At 32.6% G+C, this 15,107-nt stretch overlaps 1 protein-coding gene across 3 annotated transcripts in view; it reads right to left on the bottom strand.

The window, feature by feature from the left end:
* Positions 1–15,107, bottom strand: part of LOC123878959 (coatomer subunit zeta-1) — a 29,498-nt gene that overhangs the window by 8,971 nt on the left and 5,420 nt on the right. The window contains exon 6 of one of the 3 annotated variants that reach the window (XM_045926359.1): positions 9,107–9,276. The exons of the other annotated variants lie outside the window; for them this stretch is intronic. Coding sequence (XP_045782315.1) covers positions 9,244–9,276 — 33 coding nt within the window. The 3' untranslated portion in view covers positions 9,107–9,243. Of the gene's footprint in view, positions 1–9,106; positions 9,277–15,107 lie in introns of those variants that run through there. 3 annotated transcript variants of the gene reach the window in all.

Genomic DNA, 15,107 nt, shown 5'->3' with positions numbered 1-15,107 from the left:
ACATATAAAGACGAAAGTTAAAAACAAATTCCTTAAAACTATATAGTATTTACAAGTAAAAAAATAAAATAAAAGACACATCAAATTACAATAAAAATTCCTTAAAATATTTACAAGTAAAAAATAAATAAATTAAAGACACATCAAATTACATTAAAAATTCCTTACACTACATTTCTTAAAATACCTCATTATTACTAATTTTATAATGACCCCAAGCTAATGTGTCAATATCATTTTGTAAAATATACCGCTTGGTGTCATTATACGACAGACAAGTTTTATTAATGTTTTGTGTGAAAATCGCATGTTTGATGGATCGAAATCTTAGCATATTACAATACTGAATTTTTTTATCAAGTAGACACGATCTGTAATTTTCCATGGTCATATTTTTTGTGACACTTTTATTTACTCCTTTTGCTTTTGCAAAAGTTTTATGGTCCACATCCAGTGCATACATTTTTGATCTTAATCCTACGAATTCTCTTAAAATTTTCCCATTATTTTCATCTTTAAAGAATCCTAACTTTTTTTTATTTATTTTTGGATAGCCGTAAATATTATCTTGTGGATAATCGGATGTATCGAAATAATTAATTAGATCACATTTTATATCTTCATAAAAATTGTCTGTAAAAATTTGATAAATTAAACTATCTGTATCTGTATACAATAACTTAATATTCTTGTTAAATTTTTTTATCATATAATTATAATGGAATTCATACATTAAAGTTTTAGAAATGTCTAAAATACAAAAACCCAAATAAATTGGTTTGTTATAAGTTAATTTGGTTCTGCGCAACTGTATTGCTACCAAGTTATCGTTGAAAACGGCTAAGCTATGGAATTCAGGTTTAGCAATTAAGTCTTGTGCCCCTAAGACTTTACCACGATTTTCCCAATGCGTTAACATTTTAACATTGACTCTCTTTTCGATATTTTCCATAGTCTTGCCGAAAACGGAATTGTTCATTAATTTGTAAAAATCTTTCTCAAAATCTGAAGTAGCCAAAGTTCGCATATTCGTATTTAAATCTATATATGTTTGTAACCAAGGACTTTGGTTAAATTTTAATATTCTATGAATTTTAGTTAACTTTATACCCATACTAAGACATTGTTTTAGATTTCTATAATGAATTTTATATTTCGTTTTATTATTAAGATTGGGTACTAACTTGATATCTTTAGAATTCCCGATACGAAGATTTTCAGGGCATAAAGGTAAGTCGGAATGCAAATCATGAAGTTCATTAGGATACTCCAAATCGACTTCAAGAATAAAGCCAATATCCGATGTGTCTGATACTTTAAAGTTTGTTTCAGTGTTTACCCATTCAAACCCACCTGTTGGAAGATACTGGGACATGGCCCAACCATAAAGATTATTAGCGTCTAAATATGTTAGATACGATTTGGGTTTTTCCTTATCATAATCTTCCATAAACTGATTATTTGCTTTTGCATAACGATTGCTACATTGAGATATGCCTCCTCTGATCCCAGTTTTAATAAAAGCTATTTTATCATAGTCGGTCAATAACTCTAGCTCAATTTGAGTATATTTAAGCATGGCATCCCAACTTAAACCTGGAGCTGTGTAATAATGAGCTGGATCTAATCCGTATGTTTTGATGCAAATATCACGAAAATTTTCATATATATCCGTTAATAACAAAACATCCGTTTGCAAATACAGATTCGAATAATCTAACATGTTTTGACAAGAAAAATGACTCCAAATATCTTTTGCATGATTATAGTCATCATCGGAAACATGGGAATTAGACAGCGAATTGTAAAATTGAGGTTGAGATGGGAGTGATGATGATTTTAAACATTCAATGGAAGTCATGTATTCATACGGATAAATACCTTTTCTTCTTAAACGACTAAAGTCATCATTATGAGGAAAGTTTCTTTTTAACGATCTAAATTGATCGTCATTGAGATTTTTTGCTAATTGATCAAGACTGCACGGCAAAAATTTGAAAGAATCTATGAATCTCAAACTTATCTGTTGGTTATTAACATTTAATATTTTTGAAAACGAAATATATCTTTCTTTATTTTGAGGTATTACTTCGATTTCACCTTCCGTAAAATTTAATGAATGAACAATGAAATGTGCGTCATAATTACTAAGATTATGTAAAATTACAGGAATATGACGGGGAGCGCGATATTTTTCCACACATGATTCATGTGCTACACCTCTTAGATTTCCAGTATGCCAGTCAAAGTCCAGAATGGATTCTCCATTCAGTCTTGATTCGCATATGTGACAGTTATGAGAATTTGCAATAGTTATTTCATCATCTTTTGTTAGTGGGTTTGGGCGTTTTTGAAAACTATTTTTTCTGCATATTAGTTTTATGTCCTCATAGAGTCGTTCCATGAATACTTTAGTGCAATCTGGGCCGCTGTATGTTTCATATTTTGAAAGGCTATCATCGTATGAACATTTAATATAATATCCGAAACTATACACTTCGTGTTTCTGAATATTCTCAGTAAAAGGTTTAGAGGGATCGTTTGAGCATGAATTTATTGGTTTTAAAAACGCTTCGAAATCAGCATATATTACAAATGGTATTCTTAACTTTTTATTAAACTTATCAAACTTTATTTTATTGTTTGATGATGGTTGTCCAAACCAATTTTTTTTAGATAGTTCACTGTTTGGTAATTCTGTAATGATATGAACGCAATCATTTTGTTGGTGGGTTTCTAATCTCTCCTGTGTAGGAAAATGTAAAAGACACCCATCACATAAATAAATGGCATGTTCTTGGTTTGAAATTTGCTTGCTAACTAGTCGTGACATGTTTTTAATATAGCAATAATGCGAGTTTGTTTGATTTGAGATTAATAATAAATTAACATGAGTACTATTTCGAGATTTTGTAAAATAGAGGGGACCTACAATACTATGATTTTTCTTTTCTTTATTATATTCTAAGCCAAAAACATTTACACTTATATTGTTTTGCTTTTCAACTTTAGGTATATCCGTTAATTTGACTGGAAATGATATACCATCAAATTTAAGTTTATCTGAATGCATGCTGTATGACGAGACTCTATCGGTTTTGTTATTAGCAGGAGGATATAAAGCAGAAAGTAATGCCCATTTGAAACACATATAATCAGCATTTTTAACATTTATCACCGCTTTTTTTGCTCTAATATCTTGAGGTAAATCAATATAAGATGTACCACGAAGCGGGTTAAATTTATTTACATTCATATGTAAGCATTTTATGTTTGTTAAACTCCAGCCACTGTCTTTTCTTTCAAAAGAACTAATTTTATTTTTAAAAGTGTCACATAATGATGACAGGAAAATATTTAGATCGTCTCCACGGAAAACTATATAGTTTGATGTTTGAAAGTCAAATGAATTTGTCAATTGTTTGGTTTGTTGTATAAAGTCTGCGTGTAAAATGAAGTTTACCTTAAAAACTGTATGTTCTTTGATCGACTCTTGAACTAGGAATAAAATATCATTTTTTATTGAGTTCAAAAATGATTCAGGAGTCTTAAAAATCGATAAATCATCATTTTTACTATTTATCATGTACGTTATTATTCTTTGTCCAAAAGCTGAATCAATTACAGAAACATTCGATAATGATGGGTGCGACTTTAAATGATTATTTTTATGTAAATTACTTTTTAAATGATTAGAAAAATACCTTTTGGTTATTAAAATATTGCAAATATCACACTTCACTTTATTACCTTCTGAATATGCAGATGGTGTAGTGGAGTTATTTTCTGAGTGTTGAATAGATGAAGTTGAGGCTCCCTCATTATATTTCACTTTTTTCGCAGAGTTGTTCACTGTGGAATCATTGGACCGCTTTAAAGCTCCACCAATTTGAAGTTTCTGTTTAGTTGGGCTAGAAATAAAAAATAGAAGCATATAAAAACAATCAATAATACACATTATATAATTTTAAAAAGAATAATGTTTAAATACTTACATGATTGAATCAATTGCTTCACATATATTATACAATTCATTGTCATATGCTGGATCCAGTAAGTCACAATAATCCAGAGCCTCAATGAGTTCCTCATCATTAATTGAAGTATTGAAAAATGTGCTAACACAGCTGTCAATTGTATCTTCCATTGCTAACAGTTTATAAGACTACAGAGGGAGACTTATTCATTAACAGCACCAGGTGGCTTACTGACATTACTATAGGATTTACAATGTGTTTTTATACTGCTTGTATAAGTGTTACGTCGAATTAATCTCACAAATTAAATTATGGTGAAGTATTTATGTGAGGTAGTTTACTAATGACAGATTAAGTTATTAATTATTAAATGAGTATTTTTTACAACCCTCTGTTTCTGCGATTTCTTTTGTAATATTATAAATTATCTCATTCGTGTTCGCAAAATTTCCATTAGCCTTTTCTGTATAATATTTGATTTTTACATTAGCATGTTTCCAGTGTTGAGACTGAGGTATTTTGGCTAGTTTTTTTAGGTCATACACCTCTAATTTAATGAGATGTGTGGCTGTCGCACCATCGTTGGAGTTCGTAGATATATACGATATGCTGCCATCTTTGTTAGCTCGAGCCACTGTTGAACTAGTTTTGTTTTTATTTTTTGGGGATGACTCGAAAAAAATGTCTATATTTTCAGATTTCCTTTTCATTTTCTTTGATGGCATTTCATGATCTATGAGCAAATTTTGTGTTTCTTCTTCTACCAAATTCGCAGGAAAGTAATATTGTTTATATGTATTGTTTTCTTGACTATTGCAAGGGGAGTACGATATATTCTGTAACAATAAAAATAAACTATCATACTGATATCATAAATATTTACATTAATTTAAAGGGAACTAAAAGAAAATAAATTACACACTCACCTCCATTGTTTATCACACGACACTTCTTAATCACACACTGCTAATAAACACTTGTATGAACACAATATAGATTTAAAGTCAAACTGTACTCTCTCAGTACTCTTCAGTAGAAACAAGGTAGTAAATATGACAGAAATTATTTATTTTGAGCTTATATAGTAAAACCAATGCCATTATCGTTAGTGAAGAATGTATTTGCACCGATAACAACTAGTTAAACAGCATCTTATCGAAAAAGGTTTTGTAATCAATATTTCAAAAAATGTGGTTAGTGATTGTAACAATTATTGAACAAAGCCAAAAGGAACGTGATAAGCTAACTACCTAGATAAAGATGTATTGTTGGAATTTTCTAATGACGAACCTACGGAATTTCAAATACCTGGAATGAATAATGACTAATCGACACGTGCCTGTACTACTTGCTCTGACTGTATTACTTGCACATCAAAAAGTTTTAGCATCTACTACTGCAAAATATCCAATAACTCGAGCGGAAGTTAAAGTTTTAACAATTCCTTCAGGGGTTCAGGGTAAAACACTCGATAATATTTTTCTTGGTCAAGTTCCTAAAAGATGTATTGTCGGATTTGTTAACAACGCAGCATTTAATGGAACTCTTACGAAAAATCCATTCAACTTTGAAAATTATCATATGAATACATTTAGTTTATATATTGATGGCCAACAAATACCTTCAAAAGCTTTGCAACCATCATTCGATGATAATACTTTCAGTTCAGCCTATCATACGTTATTCTCAGGCACGGGAATCCATTTTTTAAATGAAGGGAACGGAATATCTAGGGAACAATATGCAAAAGGCTATTGTCTCTTAGCATTCGATTTAACTCCTGATTTATCAGCTCACTCTAGTCATTGGAATCTTATAAAGCACGGTAGTGTGAGGCTAGAAGTTCGCTTTGATTCAGCTATTCCTGAAACGATAAACTGCATCGTATATGCAGAGTTTGACAATGTTATTGAAATTGATAAAAATCGTAATGTAAGCGTGGACTATAGCAGCTAAGAAACCTAATTTCTGTAAATAGATTAAGTTATAATTTGTACCTACATTATTATTAAGGTTTGTAATAAAACACTGATACAAGAAATATTTTTTGTTTTTATTTAAGTTATGGACCATTATTTTTAATAAGACTATGCTGTGATAGCCTAGTGGTTAAGACGTCCACCTTCTAATCGGAGGTCGGGGTTCAATTCCAGGCACGCACCTCTAACTTTTCGAAGTCTTGTGCGTTTCAAGTACTTAATTAAATAACACTGTTTTAATGGTGAAGGAAAACATCATGAGGGAACCTGCATGCTTGAGAGTTCTCCATAGTGTTCTTAAAGGTGTGCGAAGTCTGCCAATCCACACTCAGCCAGCGTGGTAGACTATGGCCAGAAAACCCTTCTCACGAGGAGACCCGTGCTCTGTAGTGAGCCGGCGATGGGTTGATCATGATGATGATGATGATTTATAATATATCTGAAATAACATGGTCTTACGTCCCATTCATGTATGATCCTCGGCAGCGATAAGATCAGTAGTATTGAAGTAATATGAATACAATAGGGATAAAGACATATTTAAGAAGAATCCACCCAAGTCTGCAAGACAATGTGTATGCCGCAAACCGGTTACCGATTTATGTTGAAACACCCGCCTATTTAATAAGCAATCTAGACCCCGATTATAAACCAGGATCGCATTGGATAGCCATATATATAGATACAAATGGTGTTGGACAATATTTTGATTCATTTGGACGAGCACCACCAAAATATCATAAGCAGTTCTTGGAAAGAAATACAAGAATATGGCAATTCAATACAAGGCGGATACAGAATGATTACACATCAGTTTGTGGAGAATATTGTATAATGTATTTGTATTTCATGTTTTCAGGTTACTATACAAGTTCAGATTTTTTAGATTTATTCAATGAAAATACAGTAGAGAATGATATATTTTTATGTGAGTTATTTAAATCAATATTTGAAGGCTAATAAAGAGTAGTTATGATTCATGCGTTTCCTTTAAAACCCATAGAATGAAGCAACGAGCCAGCGAACAATAGAGCGTCATTAGTAGGTGATTAAGCAATTAGATAACGAACTAGGGATTAGTTTTTCGAAAAGCTAACTTTGCAACCGTTAGAGATACGACGTCGGGAGTGAGCGCAATCGATTCAGCGTACCCCAAAACCTTTTTTTTTTTTTTTTTTTTTTTTTTTTTTTTTTTTTTTTTTTTTTTTTAGGTTTCGATCTTGACCGAGGCACGGAGGGGGCTGAGGCAGCGAGGCATGGGAGGGGGCCAGGGCCTGGGGCAGAACCGGCGAATCCCCTACTACTAAGGTACCCATATTATAGGTGGAAGGGAAAACTGATGTCGGAAGGGCGTTCCATATCCTAGCGGTTCGGATTAGAAAAGAGGAAGCAAATCGCTTCGTACGCGTTCGAGGAATTTCGACTACGTACGGATGCAGACCTTGACGATGCCTGGCAGTACGATGGTAGAAAGGTGAAGGAGGAATAATGATGAAAATGCTATCCATCCATACTATCCATACTAATATTATAATTGCAAAAGTGTGTCTGTCTAGTAGCTTTTTACGGGCCAACAGTTTAACCGATTTTGATGAAAGGTACAGAGTTAGCTTACAACCCGGGGACGGGCATTATCTATCTTATCTAACTTTCATAGGATGATACTGCCATTGGCGCAATTAAAGTGCCATAAGCCTACGTTGTCGTATTAGTTTACAAATTGCGAAAAACCAAATTAAATTTGAATTTCGCGGGCAGACCCGTCTCATCCACCTTAAATAAGCACTTAGGCTGAAATCTATAAAGCGCACTTTGACTTTGCTCTGAGATGGCTCTGACTTAAGATTGAGTTAAAACGAGACAGATTTATGTGAGAGATATAGATAGGTCTGTCTCGTTTTAACTCTGTCTTAAGATTGTCCTTGGATTGATTTGACTTACCGTGAGTGTGAGTTTATTCTGACGAAACATTTACATAGAAACATATTGAAAACTTTGTTTTCTGTAATAATATCGCTGCGTTTTCATCCATACTTACTAATATTATAAATTACACACACGGTGTCTAACTGCTAGCTTGTAACAGCTTTGTTAAACCGATTTTGACGAAATTTGATACAGAGGGGCACAGATACAGATACAGGCTACTTTTGTCCCGGAAATCAAGAGGATTTTTACTAACCGCCGACCCAAAAAGAGGGGTGTTATAAGTTTGACGTGTGTATCTGTCTGCGGCATCGTAGCGCCTAAACTAACGAACCGATTTTAATTTAGTTTTTTTTTGTTTGAAAGGTGGCTTGATCGAGAGTGTTCTTAGCTATAATCCAAGTAAATCGGTTCAGCCGTTTGAAAGTTATCAGCTCTTTTCTAGTTACTGTAACCTTCACTTGTCGGGGGTGTTATAAAGTTTTAATTTACACTTGTTAAAGAACCTAAATCTTCACCAAAGAAGTCGCTGGCATCATATTTATTTTATTTAGTACAGAGACAACTTGTATTCCTGAAACGGACTTGGACACTTTTTAGGGGTCCGCACGGGACCCCTAAAACGGGATCCTATTACTTAAGACTCCGCTGTCCGTCCGTCTGTCTGTCAGCGGGCTTTATCTCGTGAACCGTAATAGGTAGAGTTGAAATTTTCACAGAATGTGTTTTTCTATTGCCCCTATAACAATAAGTCAAAAAAACCCCCGACAAATAAACCTCTATAAGAAAACAAGAAAAGAGCTGATACGGCTGAACCGATTTTCTTCGATAATAGCTAAGAACACTCTCGATCAAGCTACCTTTCAAACAAAAAAAAAACTAAATTAAAATCGGTTCATTCGTTTAGGAGCTACGATGCCACAGACAGATACACAGATACACACGTCAAACTTATAACACCCCTCTTTTCGGGTCGAGGGTTAACAAAATAATAGTAAATAGGCCGAGATTAGGTACACCTGTAAGTTTTACTTACGTAAGTAGCTTATATAATTAACTTACGACTAAGTAATTTATCGTTCCTATATTCTTACAACTTACGCAAGTTGAATAAATTACTTACGTGAGTAAAACTTACAAGTGAAATCGAGGCCTTTTGTTAGTAATATAGTAAGTAAATAAAAATAAATGGCATTCAAAAGGTTGGTTAGAGAAAATAAAATAAACCAAAAAAAATATATTATATTATGTGAACAATAAACTATAAAAAATAAAAATAAAAACAAATAAAGAACGAAACTAACAATACTACTGTAAGTAATTATATTAGACTTTTCCCCTTTTCCTTGATTTTTTGAAAATTAATAATTGTTATTCATTATGTTGTATATTGCCTGAAATATAGAATTAATTTGATAAATTTAGTGAGAAATAAATTGTTATTAGTGGAAAATAAATAAAGTTAAAATAAATGAATACAAGAAAATGCGTATTAATACTGTGCAGTTTAACATGAAATAAAAAAATTGAATGATTTTAAAAATTTATTACAAAATAAATATAAAATATAATAAAAGTGTAACATAATAACAAAAAAAAAAAATTAACAATAATGTAGAATGTACTAGACTTCTAAAAAATTTAAATACTTCTTAAAATATTATATTGCTATATAACAAATTTTCTTTGCTTTTGGTGATTTGATGGATAACAAGAAATAATATTATTAATTGTTAAGTTTTATTTTATTATATTCATTAATAATGATAACTAAAAATAATATAACATTGGTATGGCACAAATAATTAATTATTATGCAATTCCATTGGAAAATATGAATCTGTTTGAGTATATAATTATTATAATATTACAAATTATATTACATTATGTAAACTTTCTTTTTACCCGACTGCGCAAAGCCAAAAGGAAGGGTTATGATTTTAGCAGTCTATGTATGTATGTAAGTATGTGTGTATTTATGTATCCAAATTCTGTGTGTTCCACCGTAGTGCCTAAACTATTACGCCGATTTTGATGAATAAGGTGTCAATTGATTCGTTGTAAAAGTCCGGGTGACATAGGCTATATTTTATACGAAAAAAATTGACCTAAAAATGTTACATCAAAAAAAGTGGAGGTCCCCAAAAAATTTTTTTCCCTATTGTATCAAGTGGGGTGTCAAATGAAAGAGGCGAAAATTTTGAGCTCATGAATATAAATATACAATTACATTATAATATACCAAGCGACAGAAAAACAATTTTACTATAATATTTCAGCGTTTATTAAGACGATCGCAGTCGGGTTTTAGTTTTCAACTTTTTTACCCGACTACGGCAACGCCGAAAGGAAAGGTTATGATTTTAGTTAAATATTCTGAATGAGAATGAAACCTGTATTAAAATTATACCAGTTACTAATAGGGAAGAAATGAAGATATATGATATGATAAAATATTATGCATTGTATAACCATATACCTATTGTTTAGTCTACTTTTTAACCCCCGACCCAAAAAGAGGGGCGTTATAAGTTTGACGTGTGTATCTGTGTATCTGTCTGTGGCATCGTAACTCCTAAACTAATGAACCGATTTTAATTTAGTTTTTTTTTTTTGTTTGAAAGGTGGCTTGATCGAGAGTGTTCTTAGCTATAATTCAAGAAAATCGGTTCAGCCGTTTGAAAGTTATCAGCTCTTTTCTAGTTACTGTAACCTTCACTTGTCGGGGGTGTTATAAATTTTTAATTTACACTTGTCATGGGTTGACTTATGCTGGTTATTAAAGGTATGAAATTTAGTAAGCACTGATCACAATTGATTTGCTGTTACCCATTGACAAGTTGAGTTATCGCTTAAGAGGGCTCTCTCCGTCACTCGTTTCATACAATCGTAGTTCCAATTTCATTTGAATATTAAGCAACCAAAGTCCATGAAATTTTGCAGACATATTCTAGAAACTAATATCTATGTCTGTGGTTTTCCAGATTTCTGTTAAAATATTCGGTTTCAAAGTTACGCAGTCTTAAAAATTTACATACAAATCTTTGAGCCCCTGATTTTAAAACTACATATTTTTAGAAAAATCTAAAACACCACAGACACAGATATTAGTTTCTAGAATAAAATAAATAAATAAAATAAAAATAAAAAATAAAATAAAAAATAAAAATAAAAATAAAAATAAAAAAGCCTTTTATTTATCCTTAATCTAAACAAAGAATTGGTTGACAAAAAAATAATAATTTTCATTTTAATATTAAGGACCTCTTATTGAGTAAAGGCCTCCTCCAGATTTCTCCAGGTCTTCCTGTCTAGGGCCTTTTTTTTCCAGTTAATGCCTCCCGTTTTTTTGATTTCATTTTCCCAGCTTTCGACAGGTCTACCTCTCTTTCGTTTCCCAACTGGGCCACGCCATTCAGTCACAGTCTTTGTCCATCTTTTATCTGTGAGTCGAATAACATGACCAGCCCAATTCCACTTTAACTTCATGGCATGTTTTAATGCATCAATAGCTTTCGTTTTTTTTCTTATAGCTGCATTTTTAGTTTTGTGTATTCTACGCAGACCAAGAATGCTCCGTTCCATTGCCCTCTGAGCAGTTTGGATTTTATTTTTTGTATATTTGTTGAATATCCAGGTTTGGCTAGCATAAGTAAGGCAAGGTAGCAGACATGAATCCATTATTTTTGTTTTTAAATTGAGAGGTAAATCTGACTTGAGTATGTATTTATAGGCCCAGAATTTGTTCCATGTGATTTTTAAGCGTCTTTCAAGTTCATCTCGGTGTCTTGACTTTTTAAACGAAATTTGTTTGCCAAGGTATATATAGTCTTGCACATATTCTAATAGAGTATCTCGAACGTATATAGGTTTTTCTACACTGTTGGTCATGATTTTCGTTTTTGTACTATTTAACTCAAGGCCTATTTTGAGACTTGCAGAATTTAGGTCATTGATCATTTTTTCAAGACCATGTGCCGTTTCGGAAAAGAGGACAATGTCGTCGGCGAATCTTAAGTTGCTTAAATATAGTCCATTAATATATATTCCTTTTTTGGACCAGTCTAGGTCTTTCATTATGCTTTGAAGGACTATTATAAAAATCCTCGGCGAGACTGGGTCACCCTGCCTAACGCCTCTACATATTTTGATCTCAGGTCCTTTTCTCTCCAGCCTGACTCTACTTGTGCTTTTGCTGTAAATATCTTGTATCAGTTCTATGAGTTCTACAGGTGTACTGCATTTTTGTAGAGCCACCCACATACTTTCATGCGAGATAGAGTCGAATGCTTTTGTATAATCGATAAAAGCCAAGTATAATGGGCGTCTTTGATCTTGATATTTCTCTACGACTTGATCTAGTGTGTGTATGTGGTCGGCGGTTGAGAAGCTCTTTCTGAAACCTGCCTGTTCAACTGGTTGATATTTTTCAGTTATTTCTGATAACCGCTGCTCTAAGCAAGTAGCTAGAAGTTTGTAGAGGCACGGTTGAAGGCTGATAGGCCTATAGTTTCCAATATCACATGGGTCGCCTTTCTTGTAGAGCAAGACAATATCAGATTCGGCCCATTCTCTAGGTATTTTTCTTTCTTCTAAAATTTTATTAAAAAGCTGAGTTAGGGGTTTCAATAGTAGAGTTCTCCCAACCTTTAACATCTCATTCGATATTTTATCTGGACCGCTACTTTTGTCAATTTTTAATTTTTCTAACTTTTTTAAAATCTCTACTTCTGTAAATTTTTTTACCTTTTCATCTGTGTGTGATTTATCTCCATTTGCATCTAATATATTATGGGTATCTTCAGGTGGTACAATACGTTTGCTATACAGATTTTGATAGAACTCCGTAGCGATATGTATAATTTCAGATCTAGAATAAGTTTTTTCACGAGACGTATTTAAGCAGGGAATCCAGCATTTACTTGAGTTGAGTTCTTTGTCGCTTTTCTTCAAACTGCCTGAACTGATTAAGTGCTTTTCAATAATTTTAAGTCTGTATTCGTGGTGTTCCCTTTTAATGCGTCTGTGGATGTGTTTATATAAATTTTTTAGTTCCTGTTTTTCATCTTTACTTTTAGAGATTTTGTTTTTTAATGCATTTCTTCTTTGTATCATATTTTTTGTTTCTTGGGTTATAATAGTATGATTCTTGGGGTTTTCGTCCCGGCTTTGCTTTATGCTATTTAAAATTGCTGCTTTTATTTTTAAGTAGAAAGACTCTACACTTTCTGATTTAGACAAATATACATTGCTTATGTTTTCTTTTAAGTTTGCAAGATAATTTGTTTCGTCCTGGGCACTCTTCAATTGAATAATTGAGCTGCCATATTGTGCTCTACTTTTTTTGATTTTTTCTATTTTTACTGTGCTTCTCAAAAGTCTGTGGTCACTGGCGAAGGAGAGTTGATTGAGTACTTCAAAGTTGGTAAACTGGCTCCTCATATTGGATAGTATGTAGTCTATTTGACTTTTCTTACTCTTTGGGGAAATCCAAGTCCAGAGAGATTTTTCCTTTTTGTTAAATATGCTGTTAATTATGGTCAGATTGTTTTCTAGCGCAAAATTGATTAGTTTGCTTCCTCTTTTATCTCTTTTTCCGTAGCAGTTTTGACCTAGGATTTTGTATTCACCTCGTACTTGTTGACCAACACGAGCGTTAAAATCGCCCATTATTATTAGATTTTTGTTGCTAGTTTTTATTGTTTCATACAATGATTCATAAAATTGGTCAATATCTTTGTCTGTAGAGTCGCTAGTTGGTAAATGAACTTGTATAATAGAAATCTCCATTGTTGATAATTTTAGGTTTAATATACATATTCGTTCCGAAATACCTTTGAAACTTTCGATGCAGTTCTTATATTTAGATTTTATTAGAAATCCAACTCCATATTGGCCTTTAGTTTCTCCGTAATAGCAAAAAATATGTTTTGAATCTTCTACTATATTGTATCCAGTTCTTCTGATTTCAGAGAGGCCAATAATATCATACTTAATATGTGATATGGATTCTTTAAACTCGATAAGCCTTTCTTCCGACAGGAGTGATCGAGCATTATAAGTGCAAATGTAGAGCAGGCAAGTATTGGGTTTATAGTTTTGAATTCTGTTTTCTGGAGGGTAGTGGTCTTCTTCCCCCACGGTGACCAACCGGGTTGGGGTGCTTTGTGTTGTTATGTTATGCTTTAGAGATTTTTTTATCAGTGATCTTCCAGTTCCTGGTTTTAGTTTAATTTCTATAAGTGTTTTTGTCGGAGAGTGAGTAGGCTCTTTCGCGCATGAATTGAAATGCATTTTTCCTTTGCATTTTTGGGGTATTTTGTTTTGCATTCGAAGTGCCAGGGCTTGGGGTTTCTGATCTCTTCCGTTTTTCGTTTTCTTTATTGTCCATGTGCCTTTTTTCTTTTTTTAGCTGTAGTTCCGCTTTTGTTAAATCGTGGGTAATATATGTATTTTGTTTCATCTTCTTTTTATTTTTAAGGATTTGTATTTTTTTCTGCAAGGTGGTTGTAGCTAGTAGAATTGGTCTAGTTTTGCTTTCCTCGTTTACTTTTTTCCCCAATCTTTGTAGTCTGTCAATTTCCCCATATTCAAGTTGCACATCAATCTCTTTCATTGTTGAAGTTACTAGTGTAGTTAAGTCCTCATGAGTTTCCTCATTTGACTCTGGGAGCCCGTGGAGTATTATATTCTTCCTCTTGCTGTTTGTTTCGAGATTCTGTATCTTTGTACTTAATTTTTCGATTTCTCCCTTTAGCCTCTTATTTTCCTCTATTATCGGCAAGATTTTTTCATCTACCTTCTGTAAAACGGCTGCCGTGATATTTTCGGTTATAGTGTTTGTTTGAATATGTTCTAGAATATGTCTGCAAAATTTCATGGACTTTGGTTGCTTAATATTCAAATGAAATTGGAACTACGATTGTATGAAACGAGTGGAAACGAGTGACGGAGAGAGCCCTGTTAAACTTATTAGAACTATCAAAGCTGTTAAGGCGACTCATACCTAAGCTTTTTATTCAGATACAAGTTAGCCCTTGACTGCAATCTCATCTGGTGGTAAGTGTTGATGCAGTCCAGGCTTTCTTATTATTTGTATAATTGTTTACATTGTCATAGGATTTTATTTCTTTATAGGTGTGCTTATGTCGAAAGTAAAATGTTTGGAGAAAGAATAATTTGTTAAACTTATTAGAACTATCAAAGCTGTTAAGGCGACTCATAA

Source organism: Maniola jurtina, chromosome 27 (assembly GCF_905333055.1).
Source record: "Maniola jurtina chromosome 27, ilManJurt1.1, whole genome shotgun sequence".
Taxonomy (NCBI): domain Eukaryota; kingdom Metazoa; phylum Arthropoda; class Insecta; order Lepidoptera; family Nymphalidae; genus Maniola; species Maniola jurtina.
The sequence above is the reverse complement of the archived record's forward strand: the minus strand, read 5'-3'. Positions and strand labels throughout refer to the sequence as shown.